Raw genomic sequence first — 19,604 nt, forward strand, 5'->3', positions numbered from 1 at the left:
TTAAGATCTGCCATTCCTCCTGTTATAGTAATATGCGTTACAAGAGCGGATTGTTGAAGTTTTCATGTTCGAGGAAAAGTTTGAAAAAGCAAAACGTAGTTGAGCTTTTTTAATTTCCGACAATTGAAAGAAAACATACCGCTCGTGTATCGTACATTATTTTGTGCGAAGATCGTTTATTACATACCTGAAAGAGGAATTTCTAATTAGTTGCAATGAAATCTCCATCTTGGTTTCTGTTTAATGACGGCAAATTTGCAAAACAAAAATATCTATCTTCAACATTGTTGCTTTAAAATATTTTCTGTGTTTACTATACTCCAGCAGGCCGTGATATACGTCTGTCTTTTTTTTCCCCCAGTCTATGATGAGTCTGGAATCTTGTTGATTTTTTCACGGCTTCCTTAATGTTACTTGCATCACGAACGCAGTAACTTTAGTGGAGTTGTAGAGTTTACTTAATTTTTGCAAATATTTAAAAACAATAATTAACAGTGCAATTTAGGTGAAATTGCAGTGGTAAGTTTCCAATTTATAATTATTACTATATTGAACGTCTCTAAAAGTAATATGTTAAAAGCCTAAAGCAGTAAAATCAATATGTCACTTAAGCGGTAAGAAGAGGGAAATTGTTATGTGTGTTAGGTTGGGAATACTGAATGTGGAATTTTAGACTTTCCGCGGATTGGTTTTGTGCAGAAACCAAGCAAATACGCACGATCTCGCACAATAGATGTTGTGCAGTTCATCTTATGCAAGTGAAGCACAGATCACATAACCACAAGGATGAACGTTGAAAATAGTACAAATGGTTCTTAGTCACTTGTAGCATTCAGGGACGTGTGGACTTAGTCCACGTTCGTCTCTAATTAAAAACTTATTTAGAAAAAGAATATAAAGCTTATTCCCCATTGTGATCCTTAATTGTTACAGTGTTGCCAATTCTATAGTTTTTTTTTATTTTCATTGGATTAGTGTACATCATGTATTTTCCTCTCCCTCATCTTTTGGTCACTTTTCACTTTCTCAGGTTTTGAAATCATAGCTTTCTTTGCTGTGGTTATACAGCGTGTTCAGTTCAAAGTGTGTCATGGCTCGCTATGCCGTCATGTGGCTAGCCGAAGAGCCTAGAGAATTCAATCTTCCTACACTTCTGCAGAGGCGTATTACCTATATGCCAGAGAAGTTGCCTAGCAAGTACGGCATTCATTCAGAAGAGTACTTACCGATATGTACTGTAACGCCGGTAGTGGCAGGAATGTGAACTGTTTGGAAACATGTACTGAGGTGAGTTTTTTTCCTTACTGTCGGGGTATGGGGAGAGGATTAAGACGATTACTTACGTATTTGTTGACATTAACTTCGACGGTCAACATGGACACGGAGCATTTGATTTGTGTTGTGGAATGTTGCCGTACGCAACCGATGATAACAAATACCCTGCGTACGACTTGGCCGCGCAAAACACAGTTCGAAAGAGGTTATGGTAGCACACAGACCGCCATCTGTTGCTACGATGTTCAAGTTATACCGTACACGTTTTCAAGTTCAGATTGAAGAACGCCTTGATTAATAGGCAACTTCTCTGACATAAAAGCTGAAACTCGCTTCAAATCGCTGACTCACTAACAGTGACGTCATGACACACTTTGAAATGAACACCCAGTATTAACCAGTCTTTAGCTTTCATGAAATTAAAAGCTTTTATAAGAACGAAGGTTTGAGGGTACGAGGCGTGAATTTCGTCATTTTAATTTATGGCAACATAATCCCATCCCATCTGCTCCCGTCACTTACATTTTCATCCATACAGAATTCAGATGTACATCAATTAGGTGATACCCGGCCCCGGAACAATTTTTCCCTTCAAATTACTCAAATCTGCTTTACAGGGAGCTTCACCTGAAAGACTAGATTTGCATAGGTGATACCTGTTCTGCTAAGTTGAAAGCATATTACTGGCCTATAGCTTTTTATGATGGAATGCTTCAAAATAAACTGATAAATCCTTGAGGAAGGATGGCATTGTTCCTGAGAAACTGAACATAAGTGTAAGTTGTGACGGAACATGGCTTCGAATACATTACACAGCACGGCATTCTGAACCATAGCGTACAGTGTTCAGAAAACTAGACTGCTGCTTATCATTTGTTGGCGGAGATTGATTTGAAATCACAGGTTTCTTCAGATTATCACCACTGAAATTTTTTTTGTAGTTTGTCAGATAATATAGTTCTAGACTTTTCTTCGCAATATTTTTATGTTAATAATGAGCAGATTATGAAAGGAGAGCCCATCCCATGTCCAGTGTGACAAAGAATGCTGCCAGAAATTCCTCAATGTTTTAATTGGGCATCTCAATGAAAGTTTAAAAATAATTTATCAGCATATCAATAACAACCTCATAAAATTACTTACAAAAAACATTCCCAAAAATAATATACACTTATGAAAAAAAATAAATAAATAAAAAAGTATTTGATTAACAATATTTTCACCGTTACAATTACACATATATAAAAACTAAATATAAACATTTACATAGGGATAAAAAATTTTACAGGAGAAAAAGTTCGTCCAAAGGGCTGGACTCTGGAAGAGTACCCAAAACGCTCATTGCATTTCCGCGTTGAATTGCAATACTTAAGCTTTGACGCAAATAAGTACTGCAACGGCGATCACCAGTAATGGAGATCAAAATTTGGCCGATTTGAGATACCAAAACTTTAGCGTCGTGACTCCAAGGACCGAAGGTCTCCACAGCAAAGGGGACAAAGATATAATTGTCTAAAAGATGACCGTATTTATTGACTTTCTTCTTCACGGCTAATTCAGCAGCAGATGCTGCGCGTCTGGAGGTATTCGGCAAGTGAGATGGAGCTAGAGTGTCAACGTAAGTGGAGTCCCAAATTAAAGATTTTCCTCTAGACCTACTTAAACTAGAACACATTGTTAGCACATTCCCTTTATAAAATGAAATCTGCCGCAGGACATTCTTTACAACAGCTACGTTGAAACAAACAATTAGACCTACTTCTGAATTGTGTCAAACAGGCGAGCTACAATAACAGAAAATTGCAACAATAAGAAAATAATTGCAAAAAAGAAAAGGCTGAATACTACAAAATGGGCAGCAAAGCACGAAAAAGGTTAGTATTAAATAAATAATTATATGCAAGATAATATATATTACAACAGAAAGAAGAACTTCGTAGAATTATTTGCTTCCGAGCACGCTAAGAGAAAGAATAAACATTCTTACACTGCGGCAGAAAGATTACATTTGTCGTCTGGTTAGGCGCACATGTCATGACAGTCTGGGAGAAAGACTGGCTGACTCTTAGAAACGAGATGGTGGGGGTAGCTTCCCTATAAGTTACCGCGGGGCACATGCCAAGGCATCCTGCAAGGGGGGCTAGTGATGTTAGCAAATTAAAAAACTGCTGTTTTCTAACTATCGTTGGATAAGAAGTTGGAATTGAAACAAAATGGTAGACAAACATCTCAGCTCAATATTGCAGGTTAAAAAAAGAACATTTGGAAGAAATGCAGGGATTTGTGGCTGTGAGGCGATCAATCGTTTGTACGTTTTCCATGCTTGTTATTTGAGAAAGAAGCTGACAAACCTAATTGGGCAAAACTTGGTGTCATCAGTGATTTTGCGCACTCAAGTCATAAAATAAATATGAAAGTGCGCATCACACCTTTATTCTCTTATATCTTAGAGAAAGTGAACAACCACCCACAGCTTAATAGTGCTTGTGGCCTGAACATAATGAACAAATCTCGGAAAATCGTTATGTGCTTCCAAAAATTGTCGATTGCATTAAATTTTGCAGTGCATTCGAATTAGCCCCCCACTTCGGGGCCAGGATGGAAGTGCAAATTCAAGCAATCAGGGTGTTTTTAAAGTCCTCCTCAACTCCTCGGCAAAGTTAGATGGTTCTTTAAGGGACCATATTGCTATGGATTACCTGACATTTGCCTTATGTTTAGGGAAAACCTCGGAAAATGTTCCAATCTGTTAATTAGCCCAAGCGGGAATCGAACCAACGCCCGAGCGCAGTTCCGGATCAGAAGACAGGCGCCTTTGCCGACTGAGTTACACGTGCTGGGGATCACCTTACCAATGCTACCATCAGATTACAGGAACATGAGTGGCACAATCAGTCTTTTGCAGTTACTCATAGAAAACAACTTACAAAATACATTTTCAGAGACTTGCAACCTTCGGTCATTGTTACTACAATAATTTGATTTTTTCCTGTAGTAATCTTCATATTTATTATTTAAATTTGGTGTCAGACTTTTTCAAAACGAATTTCATATCCAGTATTTTGAAAATAATTGTCTTAAATTATTGGAAATTAAAGGTATGTAAGAAAAGGACAACATTTAAACAATAATATTTTATTACACGAGCCGCCACTGCTTCAGAATACTTAATAGAACGACAGTCGCGAATGGAGATGGCCGATATTTCACAAACCGATATTTTGTCACAGGTATTTTTTTGTCACAGATAACCTGTGACTGATGACGCGAAATATCTCTGACAAAATATCGCTATCGAAATCTGCTCCGTATTCAGTACTCTGTGACTGATATTTTCTCCTATACGTCGTAGGTTTGCGCGTGCGCATGATCGGGCGGTAGTTTCTCCATCTTATTATAAATGATGTAGTTATTACACGATTTAAATAATAACACCATTGGTTACCAGTACTTAATCTTGGGTAAAATCCTGTCTGAACAACTGTTTTGTTTTGTAATTATTTTCCAATGTTTTTCCGAATACTTATGTTTCATTAATTTTTATTCTATGACTCAATATTATAATGTTAATGCACGACTTAAAATAATTTATCCATTATATTATATACAATAAAAAGGATCAATTTTTAAAACGATTAGGATAATCATATAACCTCAATTTCTCCATGCCCAACTTCATTTTAAAAAATGATCAACTGGTTCAATATCTATAATATAACCTCTTGGTACATGAGCTTAACTTTGGACATGTTACTGTTCAGTTAGGTAAGTATTTATTTGTTAATGGTACATGTACATAATTTCTTTGTTGGATTTTCCCATATAAATCACTGATGAGTGGTGTGTATAGAGAAATCGTATTCATGTTTCACTGCTCTTCAATATTTCCTGCTAATTTTTATCGGTGTGACAAAACATCGGTGTAATTCATGCTACGTATCGATATAAAATATCGGTGTGACAAAATCACCGATAAAAGTCACAGATATTTAATTGTCATAGATATTTGAAAACATCGTGTTAGCTCATCTCTAGTCGCGAACCTCTCGTGACGAGACTGCCCTCTGGCAGAATTAGCAACAACCGAACGGAAGTTCCTAACTCACGCAATAGATGGCAGGAATGACCACTTTCGCCGCAAAAACCAAGTGCAGTGCGTATCTTTCTCAATAGATGTCTCCCACATTCTCTTAAGGAAGATTTCCAGTGGTTGCGGCGACATCTTACGACAGGAATTGAAAGTAGTATGTAATATATTCGAAAACACAAAACAATCGTACAGCATTCTACCGCGAATATTTAGTGGAAGTGAGCCGAATGTGACGTGCGGCAAATTGTGCGGCAATGGACGAAATCGTGGAAGAGACGGCGAACGTGAAGCTTTACCCAGGACTCGAGGAAACGCCTGAATTTCGAGGTACAAACGCTGATTATTTTTATTATTCTTATTTTTTGTCATATAAATGGAGTTTTAATAACTCATCTGCTGTAATAAAAGAAAACAGGTTTACACAAGCAAGCCTGTTTTGTTCTAAAGTTGTAGTTAGTTGTTTCTAGAGTTTATAGAAATGAAGGTCACAACAGTAGGCTAATGCATTGTTGACGTGCGATTGTCAAAAATAATTGGGCATTGAACTATTACTGAAAGCTTAAAAATAAAAATCAGCTAAATTATAGTTAGTCATTAATTAGTACGTAACTAAGTAACTTACACCCTAGATCATATATAATAATAACAACAACATGATCTAGGCTTGTACGTAACTTGAATAAACAATAGAACAACAAAAACAGGATTACACTAATTTGTCATGTTCATTGCGATGCGAAGCAAGTGGCATAATTTAGGCCTACTGAATGTTCCTGTCGTACAGGGCTGTATTTCTAAATAGAGGAGTGCCCTGTCTCTGGGATTTGAATAGTACCGGCAGTAGTTGTTTTCGTCGTAATCATCATCATCATCATCATCATCATCATCATCTCCGCAGGAATACTTATAGAATGTTAGACGAAGATACATGGGTTCGAATCTTTTTTTTTTTTTCAAGTTTATTTCAAGTTTATTTAAATTCAAATATACAGAATAAAGAAATATAATTACAAAAACAAACAAAGAGAAATACAAATAAAATAATACAAGCAATATAAAAAGAAGATGCAGTAGTATTAACAAAATTTGAGACCGAATGAGCAGCGCTCGTGCTCGGTCGCAGTTCAGATATAATATTAAAATAAAAAATAATAATATAAATAAATAAGTAAAATAAAATAGGAACTAAAATATAATTACAGCGGCAATGGAATTATATAATATAATATTAACACTAGAGAAGAATAATATCGCACGTGAAAAGTAGGACTAATATATATTTCAAAATTATAGACTACAAATATAATATAGGTTGATTAATTCATACACATAGGCTATAAATTTATTTAATCAAATAGATCTAGAATCTAGATTAAGAAGTTGTTAGGTGTGCAAAGTAGACCTTGCTTTATTGTTTCAATATAAATAAAACACGACTTTTTATAACTGCAAAATTTGACGATAATATGAACATTAGAAATGTGGCCTGGCGTCGCCAGGGCCGCAGACGTAAAATACACCCCTGCAGTCCTAAGAAAAACATGAGCTATTCCAGGGTTGTAGTCGTAAATAAAATAGTACCAAGGCCCTCCGCAAAAAAAAAGTTCGGGCTTATTATTATTATTATTATTATTATTATTATTATTATTACTACTACTACCACTACTACTACTACTACTACTACTACTACTACTACTACTACTTTTGTTGACGTACAAAATTTTGCCCAATATTCTTTTGAGAAGATCAACTCCGTGTGTAGATGAAACTATTGGGGATCATCAGTGTGGTTTTAGGCGTAATAGATCAACTATTGACCAGATATTTTGTATTCGACAGATAATGGAAAAAAAATGGGAGTATAAGGGTACAGTGCATCAGTTATTCATAGATTTCAAAAAGGCATAAGACTCTGTTAAGACAGAAGTTTTATATGATATTCTTATTGAATTTGGTATTCCCAAGAAACTAGTTCGATTAATTAAAATGTGTCTCAGTGAAACGTACAGCAGAGTTCGTATAGGTCAGTTTCTGTCAGATGCGTTTCCAATTCACTGCGGGCTAAAGCAAGGAGATGCACTATCACCTTTACTTTTTAACTTTGCTCTAGAGTATGCCATTAGGGAAGTCCAGGATAACAGAGAGGGTTTGGAATTGAACGGGTTACATCAGCTGCTTGTCTATGCGGATGACGTGAATATGTTAGGAGAAAATCCACAAACGATTAGGGAAAACGCTTAAATTTTACTTGAAGCAAGTGAAGCGATAGGTTTGGAAGTAACCCCCGCAAAGACAAAGTATATGATTATGTCTCGTGACCAGAATATTCTACGAAATGGAAATATAAAAATTGGAGATTTATCTTTCGAAGAGGTGGAAAAATGAAAATATATTGGAGCAACAGTACCAAATATAAATGACACTCGGGAGGAAATTAAACGCAGAATAAATATGGGAAATGCCTGTTATTATTCGGTTGAGAAGCTTTTGTCATCTAATCTGCTGTCAAAAAATCTGAAAGTTAGAATTTATAAAACAGTTATATTACCGGTTGTTCTGTATGGTTGTGAAACTTGGACTCTCACTTTGAGAGAGGAACAGAGATTAAGGGTGTTTGAGAATAAGGTGCTTAGGAAAATATTTGGAGCTAAAAGGGATGAAGTTACAGGAGAATGGAGAAAGTTACACAACGCAGAACTGCACGCATTGTATTCTTCACCTGACATAATTATGAACATTAAATCCAGACGTTTGAGATGGGCAGGGCATGTAGCACGTATCGGCGAATCCAGAAATGCATATAGAGTGTTAGTTGAGAGGCCGGAGGGAAAGAGACCTTTGTGGAGGCCGAGACGTAGATGGGAGGATAATATTAAAATGGATTTGAGGGAGGTGGGATATGATGATAGAGAATGGATTAATCTTGCTAAGGATAGGGACCGATGGCGGGCTTATGTGAGGGCGGCAATGAACCTCCGGGTTCCTTAAAAGCCAGTAAGTAAGTAATATGTGAGATTTTCGGCTGTCGACTGATACGGATATTTTCAAAGAATTCAAATCTGCCAAACGCAGTTGGAAATCGGCAGACTTGGCAACAGCGGTGCCTTCGTTTCGTATTCGGACACTGTCTTGCACAGAAACACAAAATGACGTCACGTGATACACTGCGATTGAAAAGTACAATCCGCAACAGACGAGTGCCTTCCCATCACGACAGACGAAAACCCCTGTCAGGGCGTGTTGGGTTCTATTTGCAACACTGTACAGGCTGTACACCTTCAGCAGTTTGTTTAGACTTGCAGTCTGTACTACGATGTGTTCTTTTTACAACGCACAGAATGGTTGTGGTGGCGATTCAGTTTGACGTCATTAGTCATGACAATCATGATGATTTTTTTTTATATGAGCTATTCCATCTCAAATCAACCGAAAAATAGAGAAAATTGACCTTGGAATTTTTAAACACAATGAAACTTTTTCTGTACGTAGAGAACTGTGATACAATGTTTTGTGCAAAGTTTGAGGCATCAGAACTTCATAGTGTTTAAATTAAAAATATTTAAATTTATCGTATTTTCATAAAATTAGCAACTTTAAACTGTTGTGGCTCCGAAACCCTTTCACCCAATGATCAAAATCATGGTTTATTTTGATGCTGACAAATTAAAGTTTATATTGACATATAAACAGATTTTCTTACTTTTTATGGAAATGGAGAAATTAAGATTTTTCTTTATTAAGACGCCTTTGGCCACGAAAAAAATGTTTAAAATATATGGTTAGATTCCGCATTGAAAGTACAAATAAACACATATTTTTTACTGGTGCACCGTTGATAAGAAAGTATTGAAAATATCAAATAAAGAAAATAAATAGTACGCGCGTGAACTAACCAGCTGACTGTAGGTAGTCGAGACAAGCAAGGCCAGGAGACAAACACGTGATGTGTCGTCTAGCAGTCATGGCTGGGCTAGCTTTATCACAGGTTTTCATAAACACAGGAGTAAAATGACGCCCAACGCTCGCTAATTTTCAGCTCTCGGCCAGTGCGTGCGGTACTGCGCCGTTCAAGTCTAGGCGTGTGAAAATAATTTATTTAATACCCTCGAAACTTATTGCCGAGCCACAAAGCAAACAATGCCGAATCCCTCTTAATAATGCAAGGTTTTTTCTCAATATTTTTTTACATTTTTACAAATTGGCAAAAAGCCTAAAAGTAAGTAAAATCAGATTATCTGTCTCTCTGTATACATTAAAAATAAGTATTACTTCTTAACATAACCTACCAAATGTCAGCTTCAAAATGAGCTCTCGTTCAATGTTCTGCAGTAAATGGTTCCAGAGTTCTGAGCGCTGAAAGAGGCTTGTTTTTATAAAATACGCTAAATTTGTCGCTCAATAGTACGAAAACCGTTTGACTTTCGATAGTATATTTTTGAAAATGCACTCCCCTCAGCACCTTGTATAAGTAGGAAAAAAATTAGAGTATAAAAAATGCGAGGTTTTTTACTGATCGATTTCATATGGAAAAGCCCGTATGCGGATTCACTCGTACTTATTTGATCCGGAAATGGTGTACGAGAAGTGCAATTATTTGTAGCAATAAAATTATTGTTTTTATTTAATTTAAAAAAAGAAACAAGTAATTCAGACTGTCGATGTACTCGAAATCGGCTCCAGGTAGATCGTGGTTGTATAGCTACATACTCGGTGATAATAATTAAATCTGCAGTCGTAAGTTTTTTCACTTGTAAAGCTCGAACCCACTTTTTTTTTAAGCCCGTTACAAGAGCTTTCTCCAGCCCTGTCCGTAAACTTCTTTCGTGCTACTTGAACTGTCTGTAAATTAAATCTCCAGCTATGGAAGAGAATTAAATACCAACACACACGTGCGTGCCTTCCTTCATAATGGAGCCCAGAAACGTTGGATGTTTTGCGTTTGTGACAGAACCAAGAACTTTCGCTTTGAATACCGTGAGCTGAACTGATTGAAACTTCGATATACCTACTCCCACACAAGGCTGATTCTGATTCTCATTGCGCTATTCCATGATCAAATAAAGGCGAAAAACGGAAGAATTTTGTAAAACGCGGCGCATATTAATTGTCCCGGAAGGTACACATTTTTATTACTTACATATTTGTTTCCTGTTTTTCTTAAAATAGTAACGTTTATGTGCCGTGTTAATTTTCATCTGTTTTTAGACTATTTACGTAAACAATGATGCACAATGGTGTCAACAGAAAAAGTATTTTAGTATTCCAATGGATACCATCCCACTGTGAAATCCTGGGAAACGAGAATGCGGATGCTTTAGCAAAGAAGGGCAGCACTGCTACTTACAGACCTGTTACTAAATCTACGTATTACTCTGTGAAGAGATTTATTAAATCTACATACTTAGACTTCAACAAACAAAATTTGATAACTCAATCCCAAGGGAAAAAATGGAACTCTCTGCATCAAAATCCACAGTTAATTCCCGATTTACCACGAAAATCGTCTGCAGCTGCATTTAGATTAGCAACAGGCCATGATTGTTTGGCCAAGCACCTGCATAGAATTGGAATATATCAGTCCCCTAACTGCCCATTGTGCAACTCAAACCAAGAAATGGATTCGGAACACCTCAAAATCTGTGCTTCAGTGGCTGACCATGATAATATGTTCGAAAAATATTGGAGTGCAAGAGGTCAAATGACTTTATTGTCAAACGCCTGGCATTAGAAAACAACAACATTTTAGTACACAATCCACGCTATATTCACATTGGTTTGTAGTGATTTATGACAATGTATTGAAGACTAAATTTAAAAAAAAATGTTAAATGAAAATTATCCTTGCACCATAAACAGATGCTCCCTGGAACAAATGATTGTATTTTAATTATTTAATTACTTTACAATTTCATATTTTGCTATTTTATGAGGTTGTTATACCTATTGTCAATAGTTTTTATTTATGACAATAGTTCATGACTCCAACCAAAGAAATTCATCTGGTTATAGAGGGGTTGTGGACAAGCAATTTGAGACAGGAAACCCAGAGCTGCAACGAAGAATAATCTGAGTTAGCAGTTGTTAAATTTGTTTAAATTTTATACTCAAAATCCAATAATAAAATGAAATACGGGTATGGAAAGGTTTTCGGACCTTATTGGGGACTGGACGAAGCCCAACAATTATGAACTAATGAACCGTGTTTTCAAAATGTAGCTTTTACAGAATCTGTAAAATTGCCTGCAAATAATGAGACAGCACGCCCCTGCACTGCTTTATGTTTCACCTTCATTTCCGTTATTGTACAGTGCCTACTCGTATTTTAGAAGATAATTGTCGGCATGAAGCTTTAGTGTAGCGGGCAACGCGTCAGACTTTAAGCCTAAAGACAGTACTTCGAGTCCCGCCGTGGTAGTTCTTTTTTAATCACAATACTCATTCAGTGGTATACTAGGCCCCCCCCCCCAATATATTACGCCATTACGTGCAGGTTTGAACCCGCAGACCCTTAGTTCTTGTCTCAAAATACTTACCTATGACCCTTCCACAACCCCTTATTCTTGCCAGTGATCGATCACGTGTCCCTAAAGTGGTGTTATAAATTTTGAGCTTATTTTCGTTACTTAAGTACGTTTTTCCTCTCATGTGTGGTGTGCGAGAAGTTTAACCCTAAACTTAATATTCGCCAAACCCGTAAACACTAATATATTGTCTCGTTGGCAGCTGTGTTTGTGTTTCCTTCTCCTGCCGACAGAAATTTGTAAAATGAAAAATTCTTTAACCGACTTGCCCCAGTTCATCATCAGGGTCTTGCAACAAAATTCCAAAGCAACTGTGACGTGACGTGCATAATCAATAGTCGTAATCATTGAACAAATAAGAAATAACTTGGACGCGTGGGAACATGTGAAGGCCACGCGGTGTAGTGGAGACGCATGCGCCCTGATTCGCATGTTTGACCTTGCCAGCTGACTGCAAGACGTCTGCTTCTGGAACATTAACCGGTTCCGAATTCTCTTGCACGAAGAGCAGCTGATATGATACCATTACGATTACGATTTTATGACCCCACTTCATCCATGTCGTGTACACGCAAGAAGCATGTCGAAAACAAAAACACAATAAATTCCACGATTCAAAAACAAATTACGACCATTCCTGTTTTTATTCTTGTTCCACATAACATAATAATTATTGTTGGTTTCGATTTTCCCCTGTTCATCATAATCGTCGCTATATATTATTATTATTATTATTATTATTATTATTATTATTATTATTATTATTCATAAAGAGATCGTAGAAGGGAGGACACGGTCTGTCTGGAATGGTGAATTTAATTAATTTTATGTATAGCTGGTATCTAAACTAGTCTTTCTTGCTCCTTAGCAACGTAAACAATGGCTTTATTCACAGCAGTGAATTGTTTTTCGATCACACTCTCCATGACAACCAATACAGTAACAACCATAAAATTCATACATTAATAAAATTAATTTGTAACTTTTTCATAAACAACACATTACAGAGGAAAGTTCTATAATTTAATATTGAATTTAGATGCAGTAATTACATTTAGAAACCAGTAATGGATAATATATTGTATAGCACACGAGAGTAAACTGATTTTACTCTCTTTATACTATAAATAATATTACTATTTTTCTGAAATTTTTTAACTCGATTGACTCTTTCTTTTGAAGTCAACATAATAATAATAATAATAATAATAATAATAATAATAATAATAATAATAATAATAATAATAATTAATATTCAACATATTATATACTACATATCTAAATAATAATAATAATAATAATAATAATAATAATAATAATAATAATAAAAGTAATAATAATAGTAATAATAATAATCAAAATATTATTATTATTATTATTATTATTATTATTATTATTATTATTATTATTATTATTATTATTTAGATATGTAACATTCTTCAAATTGAAGACAGTGGCAATATTTTACTTTCCTCATTAGGTTTGTGGTATAGTCTACTTACGATGTCTCTGTAAACCTGAAACCCGTCGTTAGGAAGGCTTGGCCATGCACATTGTTAGGAAGTCGCATGGAGTTGTTCATTTTCCCTGGCCGCGTGCATTTTTATCGCGTTGGTCACACGACTTTTTGAGAAAGTTACGACAGAAGGCACTGAATCATGCACCTTGTTTTGCAACGTAGCGATGTGGATATTTTAAATCTTCTGTTCTTCTCTTCTCTGTACTGTCATCCTTGTCGTTTCCCTTCGTTCTTCTGCTTATAAATTATCTTTTTCTCCTCAACTCTTCGTTTATTCTCGTCTTCTTTGCTTCTACTCGTATTCTTATAGCATTTCTTTCATTTTTCTTATCTTCATTTTCTTCTCTTTTTCTTTTGTTATTTCTTCATCATTTTCTTTTCTTTTCTGTCTTGTCATATTTCTTCCTTATCTCATGTTCTTCTTCTTTTTCTTCTTCCACTTACACTTCGCTTTCACTTGTACAAACAATCATTCCCTTGTCTAAACTTTGTAATTTAGTTTTAGGAATATTATATGTCTGTGCCGGTACCATGATCTCTAGCTCCCTTTTGTAAGCCTTTCTTTTTCTGTCGTTGGTCATCATGTTATAGGATGTAGAATGTTTTGTTTTCGCAGACAGGGTTAAGGCAATAATAATAATAATAATAATAATAATAATAATAATAATAATAATAATAATGATTTATTTAACCTGGCAGAGTTAAGGCCATACGGCCTTCTCTAACACTCAACCAGGAGTAAAACTGCGTTACAAAAAACACTACAAATTTACAAAGTACACTACAATTTTACACACAAAACTGAATAAGATAATAATAATAAAATGTAAACAACAAGTAAGTAGAAATCAGACATAATATATAACATACAGAAAGAAAGAAAAAAGCATAATAAAATGTGAACAGCAGGTCAAAATAAATGAGACATACAAAGTATAAAATATAAGACAATTAATAATAATAATAATAATAATAATAATAATAATAATAATAATAATAAAATAGTGCAGTACAAAGCCTACAACGAATACAATATTTTTAAGTACACACAGTAAGGAAAATTATGATTATATATAGCTCAACTTATCACATTATAGATATACCATTATCGGAAAATATGAAAACAAAAATATAAAATAAGTTAAATATCACTAGAACATTAAAAAAATGTGAATACGTGGAAACATGCAATACAACACTTGTCATAATAGTAAGTTAGTTTGGCAACTCGTCATAAGATAATTTTCTAACTTGGATTTGAAATATTTCAATGTTCGGCAGCCCTTGACTTCAGGGTAGAGAGTTCCAGTGACGAGAGGTAGCAACAATGAAAGAGATGATGTGTGAAGTGGAATTTCTAGCGTGTTATCGCGTTGTGATCGAGTATTAATATTATGATAGCGAGAGAGAGTATGAAAACGAGCGAATAAATAATAGGGGGATGAAGTGTGCATAATTCGATATAGGAGAGAAAGTGAGTGCAGATTTCTCCTCTCATGTAACCTAAGCCATGATAGCTTCTCGAAAGAAGGTGAGATATGATCATAGTATCGAACATTACAAATGAAGCGGACGCACGCGTTATGAACACGCTGTAGTTTCTGAGCGGAATCAATCCTGAGATCACTGAACAAAACGTTGCAATAATCGAAGTGAGGTAGAATGAATGTCTGTACCAGCGTCTGTTATAATTTAGATGGATAATGATACAATCTTTTTAGTGAATGGAGAATAGAGAATGCCTTCTTACATGTATATTTAATATGTGTATCCCAATTGAGATTAGATTCGAAATGCACTCCGAGATTTTTTACGGTAGAGCTAAACGGGATGATTGTTTTATCCAGTTTCACAGGTGGAATATTCAGGTCGTTGACTTCAGGAATTAATCTACGGTTCGCGAACAGAATAGCCTGTGATTTACATGCGTTTAGGTTAAGCCCAAATTGTTGAGATCAGGAAGAGATGGAATCAAGATCTTCATTATTGCTATTAATGCAGACTATTAATAAGGCCTTCTCTTCCACTCAACCAGCCTTAATACAGTAGTGACATACTGTATACATTTAAACTATACGTATTTACATTACACTGAAGATTCTACAGCAACAAACATGTCGGAAGTCATGAGGGTTTTTATTGTTGAACAAATTATTCTTTGTTCGTATACACATGTCTAATAGTTTACAATTTTTTCAGTATCATTGTTTGTATGTAAATCATGACACTTTCCTTCGTACTAGTAACTGATGTTGAAATAATTCTGTACCTACTCTGTAAAAGAGTAGGCTAGGTTAGGTATTATTAATTCAATCTTCACTTCTGCCCGATCCGACAAAAAATAAAATTACTCAGACATGCTATCTACTGTCCGTCCAAGTGGTTATGTCGTAGGGTCGTAGAAAGGAGGGAAATCACGTGACAGTTAATTACCAATTCCTAACAGAAATTAATGTTTTCAGAAAAGAGCTAAGACAGCCCAGCCACTAGCCTTTACAGAGGGGTGAGTAGAACCAGGTGGGGGAAACTGGAATGCGACGTAGGCAAACGGACGACAGTACCTGTGCGAAAATATGATTCAATATTGAAAGCTCTTTTGTCACTGGAAAACACGAACATATTTCTGGAACGTACTATACTCACTAACTCAGTACTGTTTACTACAAACACTAAAACATTCAAATTTGAAAATTGTACTTTCAATAATTGTTCCTTTTAACATTATTTATGTTTATTTTTTATTTCATCATTTTTAATTAATAGTTTTCTTGTTTATTTCATCGTAAAACTTTCCTAACTCTTGTTTAGGTTATGTTATAACGGTCCGGCCAGCTACTGTATCTGCGGCCTTGGATCTGTGTGGAGGACAGTTGGAACTTCATTAGTAGAAGGGGTGGGAGTGAAGTACATTCAGAAACTCAGTTACAATAGAAATTGAAGTAAAAACAAAATGATATCCCTGTATAAAGACCTTTCTGAAGACCTGAAATTAATGAACACAGGACTACAGGTAATGGAGCAGCGAGACTGCAGGACGAAACCTGTGCACAGCGGCAGCTTGCTCTGTGAGAGCCTTGTTGTGGGCGTGACCTGCCAGGTTGTCTGCATCCTTGCTTTCTTCACGACGCATGAACATGCAGTGTTGTGAGGCACATTTTATTTCCAGATTTTCGCTTAATGTACGTTATCAGTAGGGAACGGAATTTGTAGCAGTAAAAGCTAGTATTGGCATCTACATAGTCATTTGTTTACAACCCTTTATACCAAGTCCTCCCCTCCATGACATACTCGCAGATCTCTGCACGTGAACAACAGGTGAACGGGACAGTTGTCGCATAAGAACTTCAACGTGCAGGTTTGCAGTTCAGGGTAGTGAAGTGCAGGTACAATGCCGAAAGTGAAACCAACTAGCAATACAAAACTGAAAGACTTACTTACTTACTTACTTACTTACAAATGGCTTTTAAGGAACCCGAAGGTTCATTGCCGCCCTCACATAAGCCCGCCAGCGGTCCCTATCCTGTGCAAGATTAATCCAGTCTCTATCATCATACCTCACCTCCCTCAAATACATTTTAATGTTATCCTACCATCTACGTCTCGGCCTCCCTAAAGGTCTTTTTCCCTCCGGTCTCCCAACTAACACTCTATATGCATTTCTGGATTCGCCCATACGTGCTACATGCCCTGCCCATCTCAAACGTCTGGATTTAATGTTCCTAATTATGTCAGGTGAAGAATACAATGCGTGCAGTTCTGCGTTGTGTAACTTTCTCCATTCTCCTGTAACTTCATCCCTCTTAGCCCCAAATATTTTCCTAAGCACCTTATTCTCAAACACCCTTAACCTATGTTCCTCTCTCAGAGTGAGAGTCCAAGTTTCACAACCATACAGAAGAACCGGTAATATAACTGTTTTATAAATTCTAACTTTCAGATTTTTCGACAGCAGACTTTTGCAAAAGCTAAGATCGAGTATCAAAATTCAGAAAACAATTCCCTAAATTATCGCTTCCCCCATGTCCAGTTCTTAAGAGATGGGGGTCATGGTTAGAAACTTGCAATAATTATTATTACGCACATCACCTCCAATCTGTGAAGCAAGTGGTCCAGTCTTTCGACTGCGATTCAAATATGCCAGGAACTGCTAAATGGTAGAACAATCGGAAAAGAAGTCATGCATACTAAGTCAATTTTTTTTTATTTACCGGATGCCATTACTCGATTAGTACAGTCAGGAGTAGAACTAGTTGAGCAAATAAATATGATGAGGACTATTGTAAATAAACTGAGTGCAGTAGAAGGTAAAGTAGGAAAACGTGTTGGTGAAAAAATGAACAGAGTTTTGATTAAAAATGATGGGTACAGTATTCTTAGTCGGATTTCAGATGCACCAACAAACACGTGTCCCAATGACGTCATTCAACATGTGAATTTAATTGACGTGTCTTTTTCAAGTACTCTCCAATTGTCTCTGCAGATGTAGAGCGGAGTTTTTCCATGTTAAAAAATTTCCTTCGTTGCAACAGAGCACAGTTGTGTTTTGAAAATTTGAAAATGATATTTCATTTGGTTCTACATTTTGTGTAACATTTAATGATACTGTATTAGGCTATATTGTAAATACTGTAGTGTACGTTGTATACATATTATCATATTTCGTGATATTGTAAATAAAGGTTTTAATTTAGCACGCTCCTGACAGAAAAACACACATATTCAGAGGCGAGTTCCATACAGAAGACAACTGTCTATCAGCCATCAATATTTCCACTGACACGAGAGGATATAGAGATTGATATTTAATTATGTATATTTTTAATGTTGTTTATTGGTGTCTTGTGCGTTGCCAAGAAAAACACATGTAGTTCAAAGTGAAATGCAGATTATGTATGTAGGCCACTATATGTCATTAAACTATTCAATATATTTATTCTGAAATACGTTTACAGCAAGTTGCGAGTAAGTTTGTATGAAGTGAACTGTACTCGTCCATGCAGCTCGCTTGACAGTGACTGAGCTACGAATATCTATACTACGTTTCACCATTCTTTATAATACTCCAAATCCCTTTCTCTGGTTATCAGCATTACAGATACCGAAGAAATTATTTTTATTGTACGTCCAGTACATGTACAGCGATTTATCAGAATTCAATCAAGAGACAGGAAGGAAGGAATACAAATTTATTTATTTATTTATTATTGCTCCACTCACATTGACGTGAGGTGTCTACTGGCCGGAAGGTTATGGACACATTAATAAATTAATTAAAAAGAGAAACGTTATGAAGGCGAAAATTGTAAAATAACCATTTTCAAAATATTGTTCACAAAATTATAACTATAGTCCTGTCGCTCTAATTTCCGGCAGCCAATCACGTTGCAGGTCGGCTACATTTAAACGTGTGCGTCTTGTGATTCGCTGATGAAGACGTTACGCATTTCCTAAGGCTGGATAAATACTTAATATAATCGCCCGCCATTTTGGCTGTTTCGTTGCCGTTCGCAGAAAGCACACGAGGACGTTATTTGCCGCTCAATTATTTGCTGAATTACAGTGCGTTATTATCATAGGAGCTACGACATGATAATGTTTAACGGTGTGGCAAATAGATTCCCTCGTATGGTAGCTCGGCAACGAAAGAACAAAAATGGCGAACGATACTACCTACCTAGACTTTATAGAGCCTTCACTTCCTAAGACGTAAGCAAAGAGGAGGAGTCACGCCGGGAATAACAGCGTCGCGACTATAATTCAAAATGAAAAAAAGAGATTAGTTTGAAAATTCAGAACGAAGAAAACAGAAAATATTCATAGACAATAGAATGTAGAAATTATGTGTGTTACGTAAATTATACAATTATTAGGCGGAACAAACGATGTTTTAATGTTTGATGTTCTGACATAGAGATTACGCGACAACCCGATTCTCGCGGCACTTTTTTGTTCTTTTTTCCTCCTTTTCTTTATTCCGCTTCCGTTTTCTTCTGAGCGCGTCGATCCTGTTCTGTAGTGATGACACTTTTCAATGCTTCCCCTCCCCGAGAGACCTGACCTGACACAATTTCCAATCTCGCCGGGACTTGAACCTTGCCCCCTAGCGTGGAATGGTACTCTGAAGGTCGCCAATCGAATGATTTGCATAAGTCGCAGCTAACGCGTCATGAATTGCCGGTTTGGTGCTTTAAACCGTTAA

General features: G+C 36.1%; 1 protein-coding gene across 2 annotated transcripts in view; it reads left to right on the plus strand.

Moving 5' to 3' along the window:
* Positions 1-5,535: 5,535 nt before the first annotated feature.
* Positions 5,536-19,604, plus strand: part of LOC138711866 (1-phosphatidylinositol 4,5-bisphosphate phosphodiesterase delta-4-like) — a 107,107-nt gene continuing 93,038 nt past the window's right edge. For both annotated transcript variants that reach the window (XM_069843122.1, XM_069843131.1), the window contains exon 1: positions 5,536-5,692. In XM_069843122.1, coding sequence (XP_069699223.1) covers positions 5,620-5,692 — 73 coding nt within the window. In that variant the 5' untranslated portion in view covers positions 5,536-5,619. The remainder of the gene's footprint in view (positions 5,693-19,604) is intronic.

The sequence above is a fragment of the Periplaneta americana genome, chromosome 2 (assembly GCF_040183065.1).
Source record: "Periplaneta americana isolate PAMFEO1 chromosome 2, P.americana_PAMFEO1_priV1, whole genome shotgun sequence".
NCBI lineage: Eukaryota > Metazoa > Arthropoda > Insecta > Blattodea > Blattidae > Periplaneta > Periplaneta americana.